Source organism: Lycium barbarum, chromosome 2, assembly GCF_019175385.1.
Source record: "Lycium barbarum isolate Lr01 chromosome 2, ASM1917538v2, whole genome shotgun sequence".
Classification (NCBI taxonomy): domain Eukaryota; kingdom Viridiplantae; phylum Streptophyta; class Magnoliopsida; order Solanales; family Solanaceae; genus Lycium; species Lycium barbarum.
The window spans coordinates 145,268,302-145,286,672 of NC_083338.1; the positions used below are offsets into that span (position 1 = coordinate 145,268,302).

The 18,371-nt window shown below is 34.9% G+C and overlaps 1 protein-coding gene across 1 annotated transcript; it reads left to right on the top strand.

Moving 5' to 3' along the window:
* Positions 1-1,169: 1,169 nt before the first annotated feature.
* On the top strand, positions 1,170-3,138 carry LOC132627837 (WUSCHEL-related homeobox 4). The gene is made up of 3 exons (XM_060343425.1): positions 1,170-1,499; positions 1,866-2,153; positions 2,606-3,138. Exons 1-3 carry the CDS (start codon positions 1,242-1,244, stop codon positions 2,768-2,770), a joined length of 711 nt encoding a protein of 236 aa, XP_060199408.1. The 5' UTR covers positions 1,170-1,241; the 3' UTR covers positions 2,771-3,138.
* The last annotated feature ends 15,233 nt before the right edge of the window (positions 3,139-18,371 follow it).

Below are 18,371 nucleotides of genomic sequence, written 5' to 3' on the forward strand. Positions count from 1 at the left end.
TGATTTTTTCAATATCTTCCACCACTTAAAGACGGCATTCAATTTTTTTTTTCAACAAATAACACTCCCGTATCCGTATCTTGGAAAAAAACAAAGAGTCCATTTAGGAGTTTTGGGATTGGAGGAAACTTTTTTTCTTTAAATTTTTTCTCCCTACATTCTCTATCTTCACTTTATTTTGTGATAAAGTTTAGAAGGAGAAGAGGCCACCGAAAAGCATGGACGACTTATAATCATGAAAGTAAGAAGAAGAAAGGAAAAAAGGCAAAAATTTGAGAAAAAGAAAACCAACTCATTGCATTTGATTAGACTAGCCAACTACACACACGCATACATTCACCCACACGCTCACCTATCGATAGATTCATTCATTCGTAACTATTTTACAGCTTTTGTTTAATTCCCCCCTCTCTTTAGCTCTCTATAGATCCACTTTTTTCCCTTACTTTTAAAAATGGACATCTCAAGTCAACCTCACCTCATCATTTGGTCTTGGTTCTTCTAGGCACCCACCTCATTTCCCACTTTCTTTTATCTTTTCTTTTTATCTCCCCACCTTTAACTACAGTAATATATATCGGTAACGTAAGGAATTTTTGCATTAATTTCACTTATTATGAATGGTTTACTATGGAATCAACGATAAATTTCGTTGCTAAACTGTCACTAAATAGCTCATAGCTAACAGATTCTTTCGCTAATCCCTTGCAAAATAAGAGTAGCAACAGATTTTGTTACTTAACTACATAATTTTTTGTTGCTAATTCTTACTCCCTCCGTCTCATAATAAGTGTCACTTTAGTAAAAAATACGCATATTAAGAAATCAATAATGCAATATAAAGTTTACTAAATTACCCCTATATATAAAAATAAATTACTTTTTCTTCTTGATTAGAGCATGCACAAGTATTATTCCTTTTGACATTGAGAATCCAACAATACCAAGTTATTATGTGGCTTTCTCAATCAACATTTAGATGTTACTTTAACATATCATATTAGTTTAAGGGTAGAGTTGAAAAAAAGTAGTCAATTTATGTCTTGTCTTCCTAAGATGACACTTATTATGAGACAGAGGAAATAATTTTTAGTAGTAATTGGTAATTACTTATTTGAGATGCCCTGATAGAATAAAATTCATTTACACGGTCAGTGGTAGTTAAACTCACCTTTTACTAGGAGTATATTGAGTTCTATATAATGGGAGGCCTCTAGTGCCATGAATTAAAGCCTCTCTCCATGTACATGGGATCATCATCAGGAAGCCTAAGCATGAAGGTGCATCAATTCACACGTGGATTCTTGGAGCATGAAGCTGCAGCCCCTTCACTCTCACTTGGTTGTAAACGTTTAAGACCTCTTGCTCCCAAGTTCAACCCCACAAATGATACCACCATTGTTACCCCTCCTTTCGATCTCAAGAGCTTCATTAGACCAGAAAGTAGTACTAGCCCTTGTAAACTTGCTTACAACGACGACAAGAAAGATTCCTCTCAGGTAATTTCAAAAACGTTTTTGCATATATACATGATTCGAACGGAAAACAATGGTTCAGTTGAACACAAAGAATTCATTCTAGCTCGACTGAACCCAACATTTTTAGCTTAAACTTTGTATTACGAATATCACATTTCGAATCGAGTAACTCATATGATCAGTGCATTCAGCGACATCTTGAATCTATAAAGTTTAAATTTTGAGTTCCAATTTGCTTGAGTGGCGCTTCAAGAACTAGTTACCTTAAATAATGGAAGGATTTTTCTAACATGTTTCTGTAGTTTGAAGATGGAAAACTCTTTAGTTTTTTTGAGAATTGAAAAAGTTTGATTGATGTTTTATTAATATATATATATGTACATGTAGGTAGAATCGCACCCAGGTGGAACGAGGTGGAATCCGACACAAGAGCAGATAGGAATACTGGAAATGCTGTATAGAGGTGGGATGCGCACACCCAATGCCCAGCAAATCGAACAAATCACTGCACAGTTAGGCAAATATGGGAAAATAGAAGGAAAAAACGTGTTCTACTGGTTTCAAAACCACAAAGCTCGTGAGAGACAAAAGCAGAAGCGCAATAGTCTTGGTCTTAGCCAAAGTCCAAGAACACCACCGGCCATAGTCACTAGTCCTTTGTCATTTGACACTAGGGTATATCTCTTCTCCTATAACTTATCCCGAGTTTAACCGTTTAAATTTATTTAAACTGATAGTATATAGTATATATAAGTGGAAAACCTTTAGATATGGACTTATTATATACATTGTTAATGTAGATAATAAAACGGCCGGTCTATTCTGACATGTTGTAGCACGTTACTCAGTATGGGAGAGCCAGGACTTTCATTAAGGTGATTCTAAATTAACGAAAGAAATATAAAGAAGCCAAGGGGCAACAACTATCATATATACGTAAAAGAATTGACCTTATATGTACAGTATAATTTTTCGACAATGAATCCACTTGCACCCCTAGCTCTGCCAATGGTTACTTCTCACTTTTTATAGACGGTTATTTGTACTTATCTTTTAGTTTGTTTGATAGTGTAAATATATTTCTTTGAATAATTAGTCTAATATTGAATGTTTTATTTTTGATATAGGGAGAAGTAGTGAAGGAGGAAGATAGTCCATACAAGAGAAAGTGCAGGGGTTGGACATTTGAATACTTGGAGGACCAAGAAGAAGAAGAAAAGAGAAACTGTAGAGAAAATGGTGATAGGACTCTTCAACTCTTCCCATTGCATCCAGAAGGCATGAGATTATGAACTAATGAATTCACTGGGCGCGCCTAGCTATAAGCTTATTAGCTGCACAAGAATATTCTTTTTAAAAATTTCTGACTCCTTTAGCTCTGTATCTCATTTTCGTCCATCTTTAATTTACTTTCATGTGCATGCTTAAGTTTCTACTTTAATTTGTTCCTTTTTCTGTTCTTTCTTTCCTTGTTTTGGGAAAGAGAAAAGAGAAAAGAGAAACATGATCATCAGATCTATGTAGTGTCTGTAGTACCAATTCCCTTCTCTCGGATTCTGGTCATTAATTAGAGACTTATTCCTGACCTAAAATGCCTATGTGACAGTACTATGTTCCATGGGAAATGCTGCATCAAAAATAATCTAATGTTCTTTCTACACGACACTGTTATCCCTTGATTTACTTTATGTTTTAGTTTGTTTAAGAAAGAAAGCCTTTTTGTTTTATAGTTCATAACTTTTTAACTCGTTTTAGACCACGATATTTAAAGACACTATACATTTCGCACATCGTTAGTTTAAGATCAAAAAAAATTCAAAAAAATTATTAATTTTTTAAATTTTATGCCCAATCAAAATAAAACAAATAAAATGATCAAGACGTTTTATTTTCTTCTTCTTGCTGTAGCTGATTCTTTTGAATAAAGTTCATGCTGATCAAGACGTATGCTGAAGTCCACGCACATATCTTTACATAATTCTTCTTTTTTGTTGTTATTTGAGAATTTCAAAATTGGTGGGGGCGGGTTAGTGGTTGATCTTACTTTACATTAATTCATGCTATAGTAAGTTATTTTTCTGGAAGACTTTGATAAAGTTGCCCATGGCATGTCAATCAGAAGACATGCAATTTCTTTTCTTTTTTTATAATATTGACTAATGGATTGTGGGGTAGAAGATCAGTTCATAGATACGAATTTAGAGGGAAAGCAAATAAAACGTTGATTTAAAATAAAAGTAGGGCGCAGTGGGAGCAAAACTACCCAAATAATTTAAGTTAGTTCATGATGGAGTTCCGATTAGGTAGCTAATTAATGAAAAGGAGATGTTTCATTGTCTTAGTCCTTTTCCTCTTAGTATAACTGAATTAATTAATGCATAATTGAGTTTTAGAGGCACCAAAAGAAAAGAAGAGTCTTAAAAAGAAATTATGAGTTGAGTAAACTATAACTTATAACCATCACGACAAGGAGATACGATTTATTTTTGAGTTTAAGTTTTATACACTATTGTCGACACAAATAGTTATTACACTATCTGATCATTAAAAGAATATATATAGATGCTTCTCCTTAATATGTGAGATTTGAATTCTCAAAAATATAATATGTTACCTGTTATATAATATAAAAAGGACTGATGGTGTAAAATATGATTATAGATAATGGAGTTTAGAGACACCAAAAAGGAAAAGAGTATCAAAACTATGCGATAGATCCAGTATCAAAATTTAGAGTTAGAGTTAGATAAGTAGTAGTTGATAGAGATAGATCCAGTATCAAAATGTAGAGTTAGAGTTAGATAAGTAGTAGTTGATAGAGAGATAAGCTTCAGCTATCTCAACTAACGTCTGACTCCATTCCTAAAACATAGCCAAGAATTGTAGATAGAATAGACTTCTAGATATCTTATATGATAGAGTTTATATTGGTATGGATGTCTTAGGTTGTTAAGCTAATAGGGCTAACATATACCGTAGGACTAGGGCTAACATATACCGTAGGACTCTTGCCCAGGAAGACTATAAATGTGCCATCTCTATGTATCATAATAAGCAGAGAAATACAAAGCCTTTCTTTCTTATATTGCTTATACTTATATTTCTTCCTGGTATCAGTGCTTAGGCTCAATTAAACGATCTTGAAGTATTAAACCCGTGATAACCACCATGGCCGCCTCTTCAAGCACTTCTCTCACCCTTTCACCCTCTTCCCTTCACCAACTGGTTACAATTTGCTCAATAAAATTGAAACCGACCAATTATCTTGTTTGGAGAACTCAAATTCTCCAACTTATGCAAACTATGAAAGTCTCTAACATTACCAAAGATGATGCACCTACTGAAACCATAGATAAAGAGAAAGGAGAAGCAATTCCGAACCCCAAGTTCACAGAATGGGAAGAACAAGATGTTCTTGTTAGGAGTTGGCTCTCTGGAACTATGACCGAGGAGTCCATGTTCCTCATTATAGGATGCTCAACGGTTAAACAAATGTGGTCCTACCTTGAGGATACTTACCTACAAGCTAGTAAGGACAAGGAGTTTCAATTAAAACAACAACTTCAAACCATAAAACTAGGCACTAAATCAGTGGATGAGTACATAAAAGAGTTCAAAGGAATTTGTGATAGTCTTATGGCTATACACAAACCATTGGATGAAGATAGCAAGGTTATTAACTTTACTAGGGGTCTTGGTAGCAAATACAAGACTTTACGCACTGTGATGCTCGGAAAAGCTCCTTATCCTACATTCACACAATTTGTGAATGCTCTTAGAGGATTCGAAATGAGAGAGGATTATGAGGAGCAGGTGACGCAACCACGACTTGACTCCGCTACTACCTTCATGGCACAAAAATATCAAGGAAGAGGTCGTGGAAACTTCTCAAGAGGAGGAGGACAACAAAGGGGAAGAGGACACAAACCATCATACCAGAAACACTTTGGAGGAGTGAATCAGGAGACCAATCAACCAAAAGATGGCTTAAAATCGAGTCCCTGCCAGATTTACGGAAGGAATAACCGTACTGCACCTTCTTGTTTCTATAGATGGGATTATTCCTATCAAGCACAACAAGAAGTTCCTCAAGCATTAGCGGCAATGAGTTTCAATGATCAACCAGACAACAATTACTACATGGACTCAGGTGCTACTAATCACATGGTGCAATCTGCAGGTATACTTCAAAATCCATCTGCCTTTAGAGGAAATGATTCTGTGATGGTAGAAAATGGTGATACTCTCAAAATTACACACATTGGTAACACAAATATTGGAAGAAATATATGTCTAAAAGATGTCTTTGTTGTACCTAAACTCAAGAAAAACCTCGTCTCTGTTAGCAAAATTGTGACAGATAATCCATGTTCTGTGGAGTTCACTGACATTGGTTTTTTTGTTAAGGACAATTTTGGCCAAGGGAAATAGACAGGATGACTTGTACACCTTGGACGGCGATATGCACAAGGCGCTAACATCCACAATGACAGAGAAAAATTCGGACACAATTTGGCATCAAAGATTAGGGCACCCACACTCGAGGATACTTAAGTCTTTACATAGCAATAAGTTAATTGATGTTAGGAGTTGGAATAAAGATTTCTCAATTTGTACTAGTTGTCAAATGGGAAAAAGTTGTAAGTTACCTTTTCAAGTATCCAATAAATGAGAGTTTGAGCCGTTAGCAAAAATACATAGCGATTTATGGGGACCATCCCCAGTTGCATCTTCACAAGGAATAAGATACTATGTTATTTTTGTTGACAGATTGTACAAGATTCACCTGGATATATCCACTAAAGAGGAAGTCAGATTTTTTTGCTAACTTTGTGACTTTTCACAAATTAGTAGAAAATCAATTTTCCAAGAAAATTAAGACTTTTCAATGTGATGGAGGAGGAGAATTCAATAGCCTAGTCTTCGTAGGTTACTTAGCACAACATGGAATAAAACAACAGGTTTCTTGTCCACATACACCCGAACAAAACGGTGTCGCCCAAAGGAAACATAGACATCTTGTTGAAACTGGTCTTACTTTGTTATTCAATGCAAATTTTCCTATGTTCCTTTGGGTTGAAGCTTTTATGACTGCGGTTTTTCTAATCAGTAGAATGCCTAGTTCTACATTGAGTATGTCGTCACCATTTTCAAAGTTATATGGACAAGAACCTCACTATAATACTATGAAAGTTTTTGGATGTAGGTGTTTTCCTTACCTCAAAGGTTACAGCAAAGATAAGTTTCAACCAAAAACTTTTCCATGTGTGTTTATTGGATATAGTCTACTTCACAAAGGCTACAGATGCTATCATCCTCAATCTCGGAAGGTTTATGTTTCAAGACATGTTATTTTTGATGAAACTAACCTACCTTATCTTTATTCTAGTCCTACTGAAAATGCAGATTCAGCTTTTTCTCAATTCAGTACGTTCCATGAATTTTTGGTGCCACAAAGATCTCTGGAAAACAATTCTCACCAATCTGTTGAAGAAGAACCATCTGAAACGCCTAATGAGTCTTGCTTGCCAGCTGCTATAGTTGATACAATGTTGACTGCCACTCCTTTGCAAACTCCTCTTAATGAACACCTTGAATTAGCTTCCATGGAAAATGTTACTGCTGCACCTTTAAGTCCACAACCGAATGAAGATGTATCCTCCACAAATAGCTCACCACCAAGTTCATCCTCTATTAATTCCACTACCAGTGAAGTTAGCATCCTAGCTAATGACCTTCCCAATTTATCTTCCCAGCAAACTATACATGGCAAAACCCCTCGACCCTCCACTTTTTCTCGCCCACCCGACTCTTCCAACACTCACACCATGGTCACTCGAGCAAAATCCCTACACCACCTGACCCTTACTGCCTCTGTCCAGTCCGCTTACAACGACAATAGGGAACCGAAGTCTATTAAAACGGCCCTGTCCCAGCCACATTGGCTCCATGCCATGCATGAAGAACTCTATGCACTACGCACAAATGATACTTGGCGACTCGTTCCCCGGCATCCTCACATGAATGTCGTTGGCTCGCGTTGGGTTTTCAAAACCAAGTTAAAGGCCGATGGTTCTGTTGAACGCTTCAAAGCTCGCTTAGTTGCAAAGGGGTACAATCAAATTGAAGGAGTAGACTTTGACGACACATTCAGTCCAGTAGTGAATGCAACTACCATTCGCCTTGTTCTTGCTGTTGCTACTACTCTCCACTGGAAAATCAAGCAACTCGATGTCAAGAATGCCTTCCTCCATGGCGAACTTAAGGAGACAGTTTATATGGAACAACCTTCGGGGTTTGTCGATCCAATAGTTCCAACTCATGTGTGTAAGCTACAAAAGGCCTTGTACGGCTTGAAACAAGCACCCAAAGCTTGGTTTCACAAGTTTAGCACCCATCTTCTTCATCTGGGATTTACTTGTAGCAAAGCAGACTCTTCCTTATTCATCTTGCAGTCTTCTCAAGGTACCATTTTACTTTTATTATATGTCGATGACATACTCCTCACAGGTAGCGATTCCTCTATGCTTCAAGCCTTAATTAGCGACTTGAAATCCAAGTTTGCCATGAAAGACATGGGACCTCTTCATTATTTCTTAGGCATCGAAGTTTCACGTACCAAGGATGGTTTACACCTTAACCAGCGAAAGTATGCTCTTGATGTTTTAGAGAGAACCAAAATGGCGTGCGCTCGTTCCATTCACACTCCACTTGCTCAGAAACATGGCTTACACGATTCAGACGGTCCTCCGATTGATTCTTCCGAATTTAAAAGTGTGGTTGGAGCTCTCTAGTACCTAACTCTCACGCGACCGGACCTCGCTTATGCTGTAAATCTTCTTTGTCAGTTCATGCAGAATCCAGTGGATAATCATTGGACTGGTGTAAAAAGAGTGTTGTGATACTTAGCTGGTACAGTTCAATTTGGCCTCCGAATCTCTGCCCATTCATCTCTTAATCTTGTTGGCTTTCCTGACGCTAACTGGGGTGGTTGTCCTCTAACTAGACGATTCACCACTGGTATTTGTGTATTCCTTGGATCAAATTGTGTATCATGGGCATCGAAGAAGCAGTGTACTGTCGCTAGGTCTAGTGCCGAGGCGGAATACAGGTCCTTAGCTTCCTTAGCTGCTGAACTCACCAGGATAAGCTACATTCTTAAGGACATTGGTGTCTCCTTGCACAGTCCTCCTTTGCTTTTCACAGATAACATTTCAGCTCTCCATTTAACTGCCAACCCAGTTCTTCATGCTCGAACAAAACATGTCGAGATGGACTATCACTTCGTCCGGGAGAAAGTTGTTCAGGGTTCAATGGTTGCTAAATATGTCCCTTCACAGCAACAGGTTGCCGACGTCTTCACCAAGCCATTGACAAAGGCTCAATTTCGCTTCTTCCGCAACAAGCTCGGAGTTGTGCCACTCCCCATCACCAGCTTGAGGGGGGATGATAGAGATAAGCTTCAGCTATCTCAACTAACGTCTGACTCCATTCCTAAAACATAGCCAAGAATTGTAGATAGACTAGACTTCTAGATATCTTATGTGATAGAGTTTATATTGGTATGGATGTATTAGGTTGTTAAGCTAATAGGGCTAACATATACCGTAGGACTCTTGCCCAGGAAGACTATAAATGTGCCATCTCTATGTATCATAATAAGCAGAGAAATACAAAGCCTTTCTTTCTTATATTGCTTATACTTATATTTCTTCAGTAGTAGTACTGTAGTGCTATATAAAACTAAAACTTCATGTCCCTGCGGGGACATCAGATAAAACTAAAACTTCCTATAAGAGATTAAAGCGCAAACCCGACATTACCTCATATAAGCTTACAGGGGCGGAGCCACTTTGGCTCCAGGGGTTCATCCGAACCCCCTCGGCAAAAAATTACAGTGTATTTTCAAAGTTAAAATTATTTTGTTATGTATATATAGTAGATGTTGAACCCCCTGACTTCTTCGTGTATTTACCTTTTAAAATTTTTGAACCTCCTGGATGAAAATCCTGACTCCGCCACTGTAAGCTTATAGTAAAGTGGTTGATTCAATAACAAGCATGCATGCTCAACAAATAACATCATAAGGAGAACAGGGTGAGAAGTTCTTCTTCTAGATTTTTCAAATAGATATGTGAACTAGTCTTGATGATCAGATTGTTCAATCAAAGAAAATTTAGTTATTTCTTATCTTTAGAAAGTGTGTGCCCTTTTGTCATAGGTCTATTTAATTAAGAGACCTATTCTCCCTCGCATATAGTCATTTGAATCTTCACTTAGACCCGTTATCAGAGGTTCTAGATTCTAGAAAATGTGTGCAGCTTACGGGTTGATAAATTATTTAAAACATACATTACTAGAAATAGAGGTTTTTCCCACCGACAGTCAGTGGAATATATGTGTTATAGAATATGATTTTCCCACCTCATTCCCACCGAACCAATTCAGTGGAAAAACGCATGGTGAAAAACAGGTTCCAATTGAAACGTTGGGAAACTTTCTAATTTTTTTATGTGAAAATACTACTATTTTTTCTTTTCTCTTCGATTCAATCAAATTATCTGTGAAAATAATCGCTGAACAGTTTTCAATGAGATATTTCAATAGGAAAATGGTAATTTTTTAATAGTGATATTACAGGAAGTATTTCAACACATAGAGGACCTAAGTCAAAACTTACACTGGGTTCTGTCGAACCCACAAATGGAACTGTAGTTCTGCCACTGCGTGGTGTTCCTTGAATTTAAAACGTCACGGTAGATCCTAGAGTACTAGAGTTTCATAAGGGAATTAAAAGCACACTCTTACAGGTGTAGTTAAATCATGAAGCTAAGGAGAATATGGTGCCACTTAATCTGACTTCATAGCATCAGTTTATAGGCGATTAAACTCGTTCCTTTTTGCCCCTTTACAATTTTATATATATGCTACTAAGAAGGAGCGGTAAAAACTAGGATGATTACACCAAATCAATAAATACAGATATTTGTTGAAATATACATAACTATTACTTAATTATGATTAATCAATATATATTTTTACTTTATTAAATCATCTAATTTTGATAAGTTGCATTGTTTGCTACAAACACAAAGGTACATCCACTTGGTCAAGAAAGTGTTAATTATGGAAGGGATTTGGATCTCAAGTCGAAATCCCAAATGACAAATTAGGCCCAGTTGGAGAACATTCTTGTTTGATGTGGGCTTTAGGCTCAAATTCTATTGCCCAATGCAGCAAAGATACATTGGGCTAAGCTTTAGCTGCAGGTTGCTGAATTCAAGAAATTGTAAGGAGAGAATCTACAGAATTACAGATGGACAGTTCCTCGTCCAAACTTTTGCTTTGTACGAGCTTTACCTTTTGAAAATTTTAGTGGGTTTTTATATGATTCTTGAATGAGATGTCATCAATTCCCAGAGCAACACATATGTCTCTATTTACCAAATTCATTTTTTTGTGCGGAATGTCCTTCAAAGGCACTTTTCTTTAATTTTTGCTTTTCGCCTAAAAACTTATGGTTCTGAATTTGAACTCCTCGCCTAAAAATTTATGGTTCCGAATTCGAACTCCCGCTCAGTCAACTATTAAAAAACAATTCACAAGCCCCGAATGGGCCTAATTTTGCTACAAACGTCTGCTTTGAGATTTTTTATTTTTTTTTAACTGAACCGAGGTTGGAACCCAGAACATCGAGGTATTAGGCGAAGCGAAATAATTAAAGACGAACAATTTGAGGGACAAAAATTGAAGTCCAGTGCCTTTGAAGGGGAATCGTGCAAATGACCCTACCAAATTTAGTTAAAGTTAGGTCAAGTAATAAGTTATTGAGATACAGCAGGTATTTTCAAATCAAGTGAATGAATATAACCTTATGGTGTTCCTTTTCCAAAAGCAAGAAAACAGTGTTTACAATTTGGCATTAAAGCTGGTCTTTTTTACCAAAATTATTTGTAGTACAACGCTACAAAAGTTCAAGAATAAGCAATATATCAGTTTTAAGAACTAAACAACCATGTAATTTGTATCAATTTGAGATAGTGGATTATATATCTATATTTATATATAATATAAAGTTAGGAATAAACGAGGTGATGTAGCACCTCTCAATAGCCACAATTCCTATTTATTTTGTTCTCCTTTTTTCTCCTTTTCTTCTTTTTTTCTCAATTATTCTATTTTTAAAAAATCATTATCATCTCTAATTAAACTGAATAATTAATACATATTTATGATTATGCCTTTTCATCTTCTTCATCTGTTTTTCTCATTGAATCCATTCATGGGTCAACAATTATTTAATCTCCAATTAAGCTTAACAATTAATATACACATTAATGTTTATGCTTTTTAATCTCCTTCCAGTCTTCCATAATCGTTGGTTCTGCTTATGCCTTTAATATCCTTCCACTTTCGTTGGTTATATTCAAATTTTTCATTCATATATCATATGGTACATACTTCAGTTACAGCTTATCCCTAAGAGGCTAATTTTCACTTTTTTTTTTTGCTCTCTCTCTCTCTCTCTCGTGGTTTGTGTATGATAAACTATATGTAGTTGCTTATAGATTGTTTGATTGTCTTCAATTATTTTATAGGTGTGAGGCGGCAATGAGAAGATGTGAAGATAACAAAGAGTTATAATAGATGAAAAATTCAAAGGTTCAACTTGATGGCCACAAGTTTTCCTCACACATTCGTGGAGATATGCTCTAAGATGAATCTTTTGCGCCTCGCTTCCACAGAGTATTATATTTAACTGTGTGAGGTTTTGTGGCATGCTATACAAAAATCCTTCCAATGTCAATTTGGAGATTTTTTTTCTTCATGTTCAAAATATTCAGACGATCTTGAACGGATAGCTAATAGCACATGTAAGCGCTCCTGGTACTTGACCTGCCATAATTCAAAAAGTGTACTGTCTCACTGCAGATTTTTTACTCTTGTGAAATCTTTTTTAGTTTTAAGTATTTAAATCTCTTTCGTTTTAAATATTTCGTTAGAGTTCTTTTCTTTAATTTTTGTCAAATGTTCCAGATATTAACGGCCATTGAAAGAAATAGATTGAAAGTGAACTATATTAAGGGGTATGGCATAATTTATCCTCATTCTTATGTTTATGTTACCAAGTTTTATTTCATTGTAATGATTGTTAAAATTTTTGTGGTAGTGTACAACATATTACTGGAAATTTATAACTTTAGGTCAAAAAATTACTTTTTAAATTCCTAATTTTAATATTATCTTTTAAACAGAGTTAGTGGTGGACAGAACCTTTTTCATGGCAGTAGTGTGGTGCGCATGACACTTTCTTATTATTGTGATTCAAGGCTTCATTTCAAAATGTTGTCTTTTTTTTTTTCCTTTTCAATTTGAGTGTGTGTGATTAATTAACATATTTTCCAGTTTCTTAGGACCCGTTTGGCCATAAGAATTATTCACTTTTTATCGAAATTTTTTTCACTTTTTTCAAAAATTAGTGTTTGGCCATGAAAATTCCAAATTCAACAAATCTTGTTTTTCACAACCAAAACCTTCTTGAAAATCTACATATCAACAAAAAAATATTATTAGCAAAAACTACGGCCAAACACAACTCCAACTCCAAAATTCCAAAAAAAGTGATTTTTTTTTTATTACTATGGCCAAACGCCTACTTAATTTATCTAAATTTATGGTGTTGTTTCACTTGCGAATATACTAAATATATTGTAGTAAATGCTACCTTGATTTCAATGACCCGAACCATGGCCTGTTTGATCCTTGAGAACTAGCTTCAGCATTGAGTAAAGAAAAGATCTTGGCGCTTGGATTGGTGCGCAAGCAAAGGAAGAACAAAAAAGGGGGGCTCTAGCTTAATAAGAATCATACAAACGGCATACTAAACAGAAGCGTGTAGTCTCAAAAGAAGGGCATCACTATCTCTTATGTAATTTTAAGAATTTGTCTCAATAACTTTAATTTTTTATTTTCTTTTCATTTTCTATGATTAATTTTCATTATTTTGTGTAATTATATGCAAATATTACTTTTGTTATGTTTACAAACAGGTCCAACAATCGCATTATTAATCCTCTTAGACTTAGTACTCTTACTCCGTTTCTTGGAATTTAATGAATATTGAATGTAGTAATTCATTTAGAATGTGAAAATACGCCTTAATGTTTTTTTAATTACCTCCTTCCCTGCCTTTTCTTTCTCATTGTCACGCCCCGAACCATGGCCTGGGCGAAACACGGCACTCGGTGCCTTACTACATGTGACCGAGCGAACCACATGACTTGTTGAATCATTATGAGATGTATTATAAGCGGAATAAGACATGAATTCATAATGAGCCTTTGTAAAACATAGTAAGTCATAATATTAAATAGAAATACTTGTTTAAATTATGAATGCGGATAATATCTTAAATGAGCCAAAATGGCTAACCGACTCTGAGAGTCAGACATAACATAACTAACTTGTGTAGTCTATGAAACCTCTATCATGAGTCTAACTGGAAAACATACTTGCTGGGACAAGATCCCCAGCATACTTTAAATGCATAGCTAATCATACAGTAAAGAGTTGACTAAACTCCGAATGAGATGGGGCTCACCAATAAACTGATAAGTCCGAAGTCCTACTGAACAGATGCGTCGTCCTATAAATCTGAATCTGCATCGTGAAATGCAGGCCCCCGGGCAATAAAAGGGGACGTCATGATGTGTAAAGCAACTGAATGAAATAAACATGGACATCTATATATAATATAAAACTAGGCATAGATAAGGTGATGTGACACCTCTCTATGGCCATCAATTGCATTTATCTTTTTTCTCTTTTTTTTTGAAATTTTTTCTATTTTACCTTTATTTTCCTAATAATCAAATATTGCATCAAATGTTAGTTATGTATATGCTTAATGGTTATCATACTGAAACGTTTCATTAAATTACATTTTAAAAGTGCTCTTAACTAACCTATAAATGAGTGATGTAAATAACCTGTACGTGGATGGTTGATTTACCTCCCCTCCACTGTAATTAAATGGGTGGTTCCATCTTCTATGTAGGTCTCTACATATTCCAAATAACCATATTATAAATAGAGGCTAAGAATGAATTAGTTTTTTCTACATCCTTGTAAGCATTTGCTGCATTTTCTGTTTATGCCATTATTTACGCTTAGCTTCGCAAGGATGATTACAAGATAGTATCTGTTCTTTTTGTTTTCTCAATTCATAACAATTTTTCCTTCTTGACAAGTTTTATTTTCTTGATCTTAATTCATTTATCTTCCTTAATTTCAGTTATCTAACTATTTGACTTTTCATATGGCGTTGGTAATAGACTAATAGTATTGTAAATTTTTAGGTGAAGGTGTTGTTTGACGCAAATACTCCCTCCTCCCTAATTTAGTTGGTTATGGTCGAATTTCGAGAATTAAACGAGTTTATCTTTGACCTTATTCTCTTGAGTGTCTTTTAAATTATAAATTATTGTGAGTTGAGTACCTTTTACATAGTTTTTAAATATATAAATTTTATTCCAAAAATTTTAAGATTCTATGTCCGAATTTACTATCACAATTAAGAATTTTGATTCTAAAAGTTAGAATTATGACACATAAATTGAGGCAGTGAAAGTACTATTTTGAATGATGAGTATAAAAGGCTGACGAAGCTTATCTAAATTTTGAATGTTCATCTAAAAATCAAGTTACATAAGGTATATGTTTTTACCATGTGTTTTACTCCACAGTGCAATATATCCATAGTTGTTCTAATGTTTATTTTGACTCATGTTTGCTTGTAATTTTTCTAGGGAAATAAAGGAAAACGAGTCCTAAGATAAGTTGTTCGGAGAGAAAAGTTTTTTCATCGAGAATGATTCATTGCGGCGGCTTTTATGGACCTCTGCGAGAAAATTCACTTGAATGTAGATTCCTATTTTCTATTATTAGCACATTAGCAGTAACATTTTTAATCCTTTCAAATTAACATTCATAGTCCAATTGATACGACATATTTTGGCATTTTCTTAAAGTTAAAGATTTCTTTTATGCTCAAAATTCGAATATTGTGCATATATCTATTTTGAATGAGGCTTGCAAGCAACTGCTATTGTACATATCTCTGAATGAGTACTTGAATTGGATTTAATTTAAAATTGAATTAAAAAACGTTCATAGTCCACTTGGTGCGAGGCATTTGACGTTTTGTTGAAGGTTAAAGATTTTTCTGCACTCGAAATTCAAATATTGTACATATATATTTTTTAAATTAAGCCCGCAAGCAACTGATATTATACATACATTTATAATGCTCATACATATATCTATAAATGAGCATTGAGTTGAATTTTATTTATCAACCAAATATTTGAAATATTGCACACAAATTGTAGGTTAGTTGTATGTGGAGTTGTGGATATATACTTTACTTGGAAAAAAAAATGTATATATGAAATTTGACGACATGAGTGAATATAACCAACAATAAGATCGTTGTTTTGTTTTCTTATGTTTTTAGTTTTGTTAGTTTTTATTTGAATTTTAAAATTAGTTATCTTTAGTAGAAAATCCGGTAATAAATAAATACATTTCATCTAAACTCCAACTCCAATAAAAATATCACCTTTTTTATTTAATCAATGTACTAAAATTAAAATTGATCCATTTTATCTCAACTAACTTAATAAAATTATTATTTTAAAAATTATTAATATTTTCATAGCCGCGCGAAGCGCGAACATTTTCACTAGTGAAGCAATAAAGATAAGAACTGAACGTGAGACTGAAACCTGGTCATGAGCATGAACATGAATACATATATAATATAAAACATGAGTAAAACATGGTAAGTACGGAGAGCATTTCATAAACCGACAACATGATATCACTACGTGGGTACGTGGAGTCTGGTACCTCGCCGGACCAGCAGAGCCCCCATACCTTGTCAGTGTATAAGGTGGTAACGTGCCTGATAGATCCATTCAGTGTAAAATTAAGGAATCGTCCTAACTGGGCGGAGCGATCGGTGGCTACGTAGTTTCAGGCTATCTGAGCCTTCTCGGTAATTCGTGCAACTCCCAAAAACATGAACATGATATAATTGGCTAAGAAGCCCATGATTCTTGGTGAATTAACTTGTACTTAACTTGCAATCATGATTTCACAAAATAACTTGCAAACATGGTTTTATGAAATAACTTGTATTTAGCATGTATGTGTCTTGTATCATGGCATGAAAGTAATTATATAATATAGTTGCATGAAAACTTGTACACATGTAGGATATTCATGAAAGAAGCATTTTTAGTTAAAAACATGCATGCAAGAACCCATGGAATACAATATATGGGTTTTCATGGATTACGGACTGATTCTCAATAATCATATGGAGTTATTAAGAACACAATGATAGAATAATAGCAATCCATACATAATATAATCATGGACATGGACCTAGGGTTGTCATGAGCATGGTATAGAAATCCTAGTTTTTGTAAGGATTCATACTTTATGGATTAAGAGACATAGGCAAGAACAATGATGTTCCCACACGTAGATAGCAACCCTACATACCTGGTAATGGCTCTAAACTTGTATCAAAAATTTGTTCTTGAAAGAAGAATCCCAAAGCCTAGTCTTGAACTCCCTTTAATTGTCTTTTCAAGAAAACCCTAGGTTAAGAATGATGAATTCTTGATTAGAATCCATGGTTACATGTTAAAATTGACTTAGAAGGCTTACCTTGATGATGGGAGAAGGTAGGAGGTCGTTTTAGGGCTTGAAGGAATGAAAAATAATGATTTGGAATGATATAGGCGAATATATATATTGTTCTGGGTCGTAAAATTACACCGTCATTAAATACGGTCCGTATTTTAATATATGGGCCGTATTTTCTGGACTGTTGTGCGACTCTTCAGTAAAATGGCCATAACTTTTGTACATATGTTCGTTTGACCTCCATAATATATCGTTGGAAAGGTATTTCAAAGCTCTACAACTTTCATGAAGGAAGTTTTCTCAAATCTATGGTCGCTGGAAGTAAGACCTTCTACAAACTCAATTGAAACATGCCCCGTAGAGTGGCTTCTAACTTTGTTTTGCCCAAAGACTCTTCTTATGACTTGATTAATTTTTAAAACACTTCCTATATGTCCATATTGGTTCCATTATACCCCCCACCTTACGCGTTAAACCTTAGCCCGAAGATCCGAGATGCGACACTCATGTAGCCATTTCTCTCTTTTGTTCTCTTTTAATTTTTACTTTTAAATGCATTTTTTTCTTACTGTCTTTTGTTTCCTAACTTTACTATTTATTTTATTTCCTTTTTAGTGATCTTGATATAGCAATCCTTTAGATTGGTGAAGAAAATGAGAAAGTAAATGGAGGACCAGAAAAAATATAGATATAAAAAATTGATCTTGATATAATGATCCTTGATATAAGAGGATGCATCTTATATGCACGACTTGGAATTATAAATTGTTCACAAAAGATAGGGTATATTAGTAGGTAGTTGAGCGTTGTCCTCCCTATTTATTCATATTAGTGGCCGTAGTATTACTTTTTGCAGTTTATTGTCCTTTGATTTCTGCTACTATCTATTATTCCTTGTACTTCCATTATCTTATTAATTTATGGTAGTTACGGCTTCCTTTTTCGCAGACATCTTTATCACGTTTTTATAATATTTTTCCATGACTTTTTATATTATTTCGAATTACTTATCCTTGTGACGAGGGTCTCCTAGAAACAACCTATCTACCTCCTAAAGTAGGTATAAGGTCTGCGTATACTCTACTCTACCCAAACCCACTTTGTGAGATTTCACTGGGCATGTACGTTGTTATCTATTTTTTAATTTTATGTATAGATATAAAAAAATGTGAATCT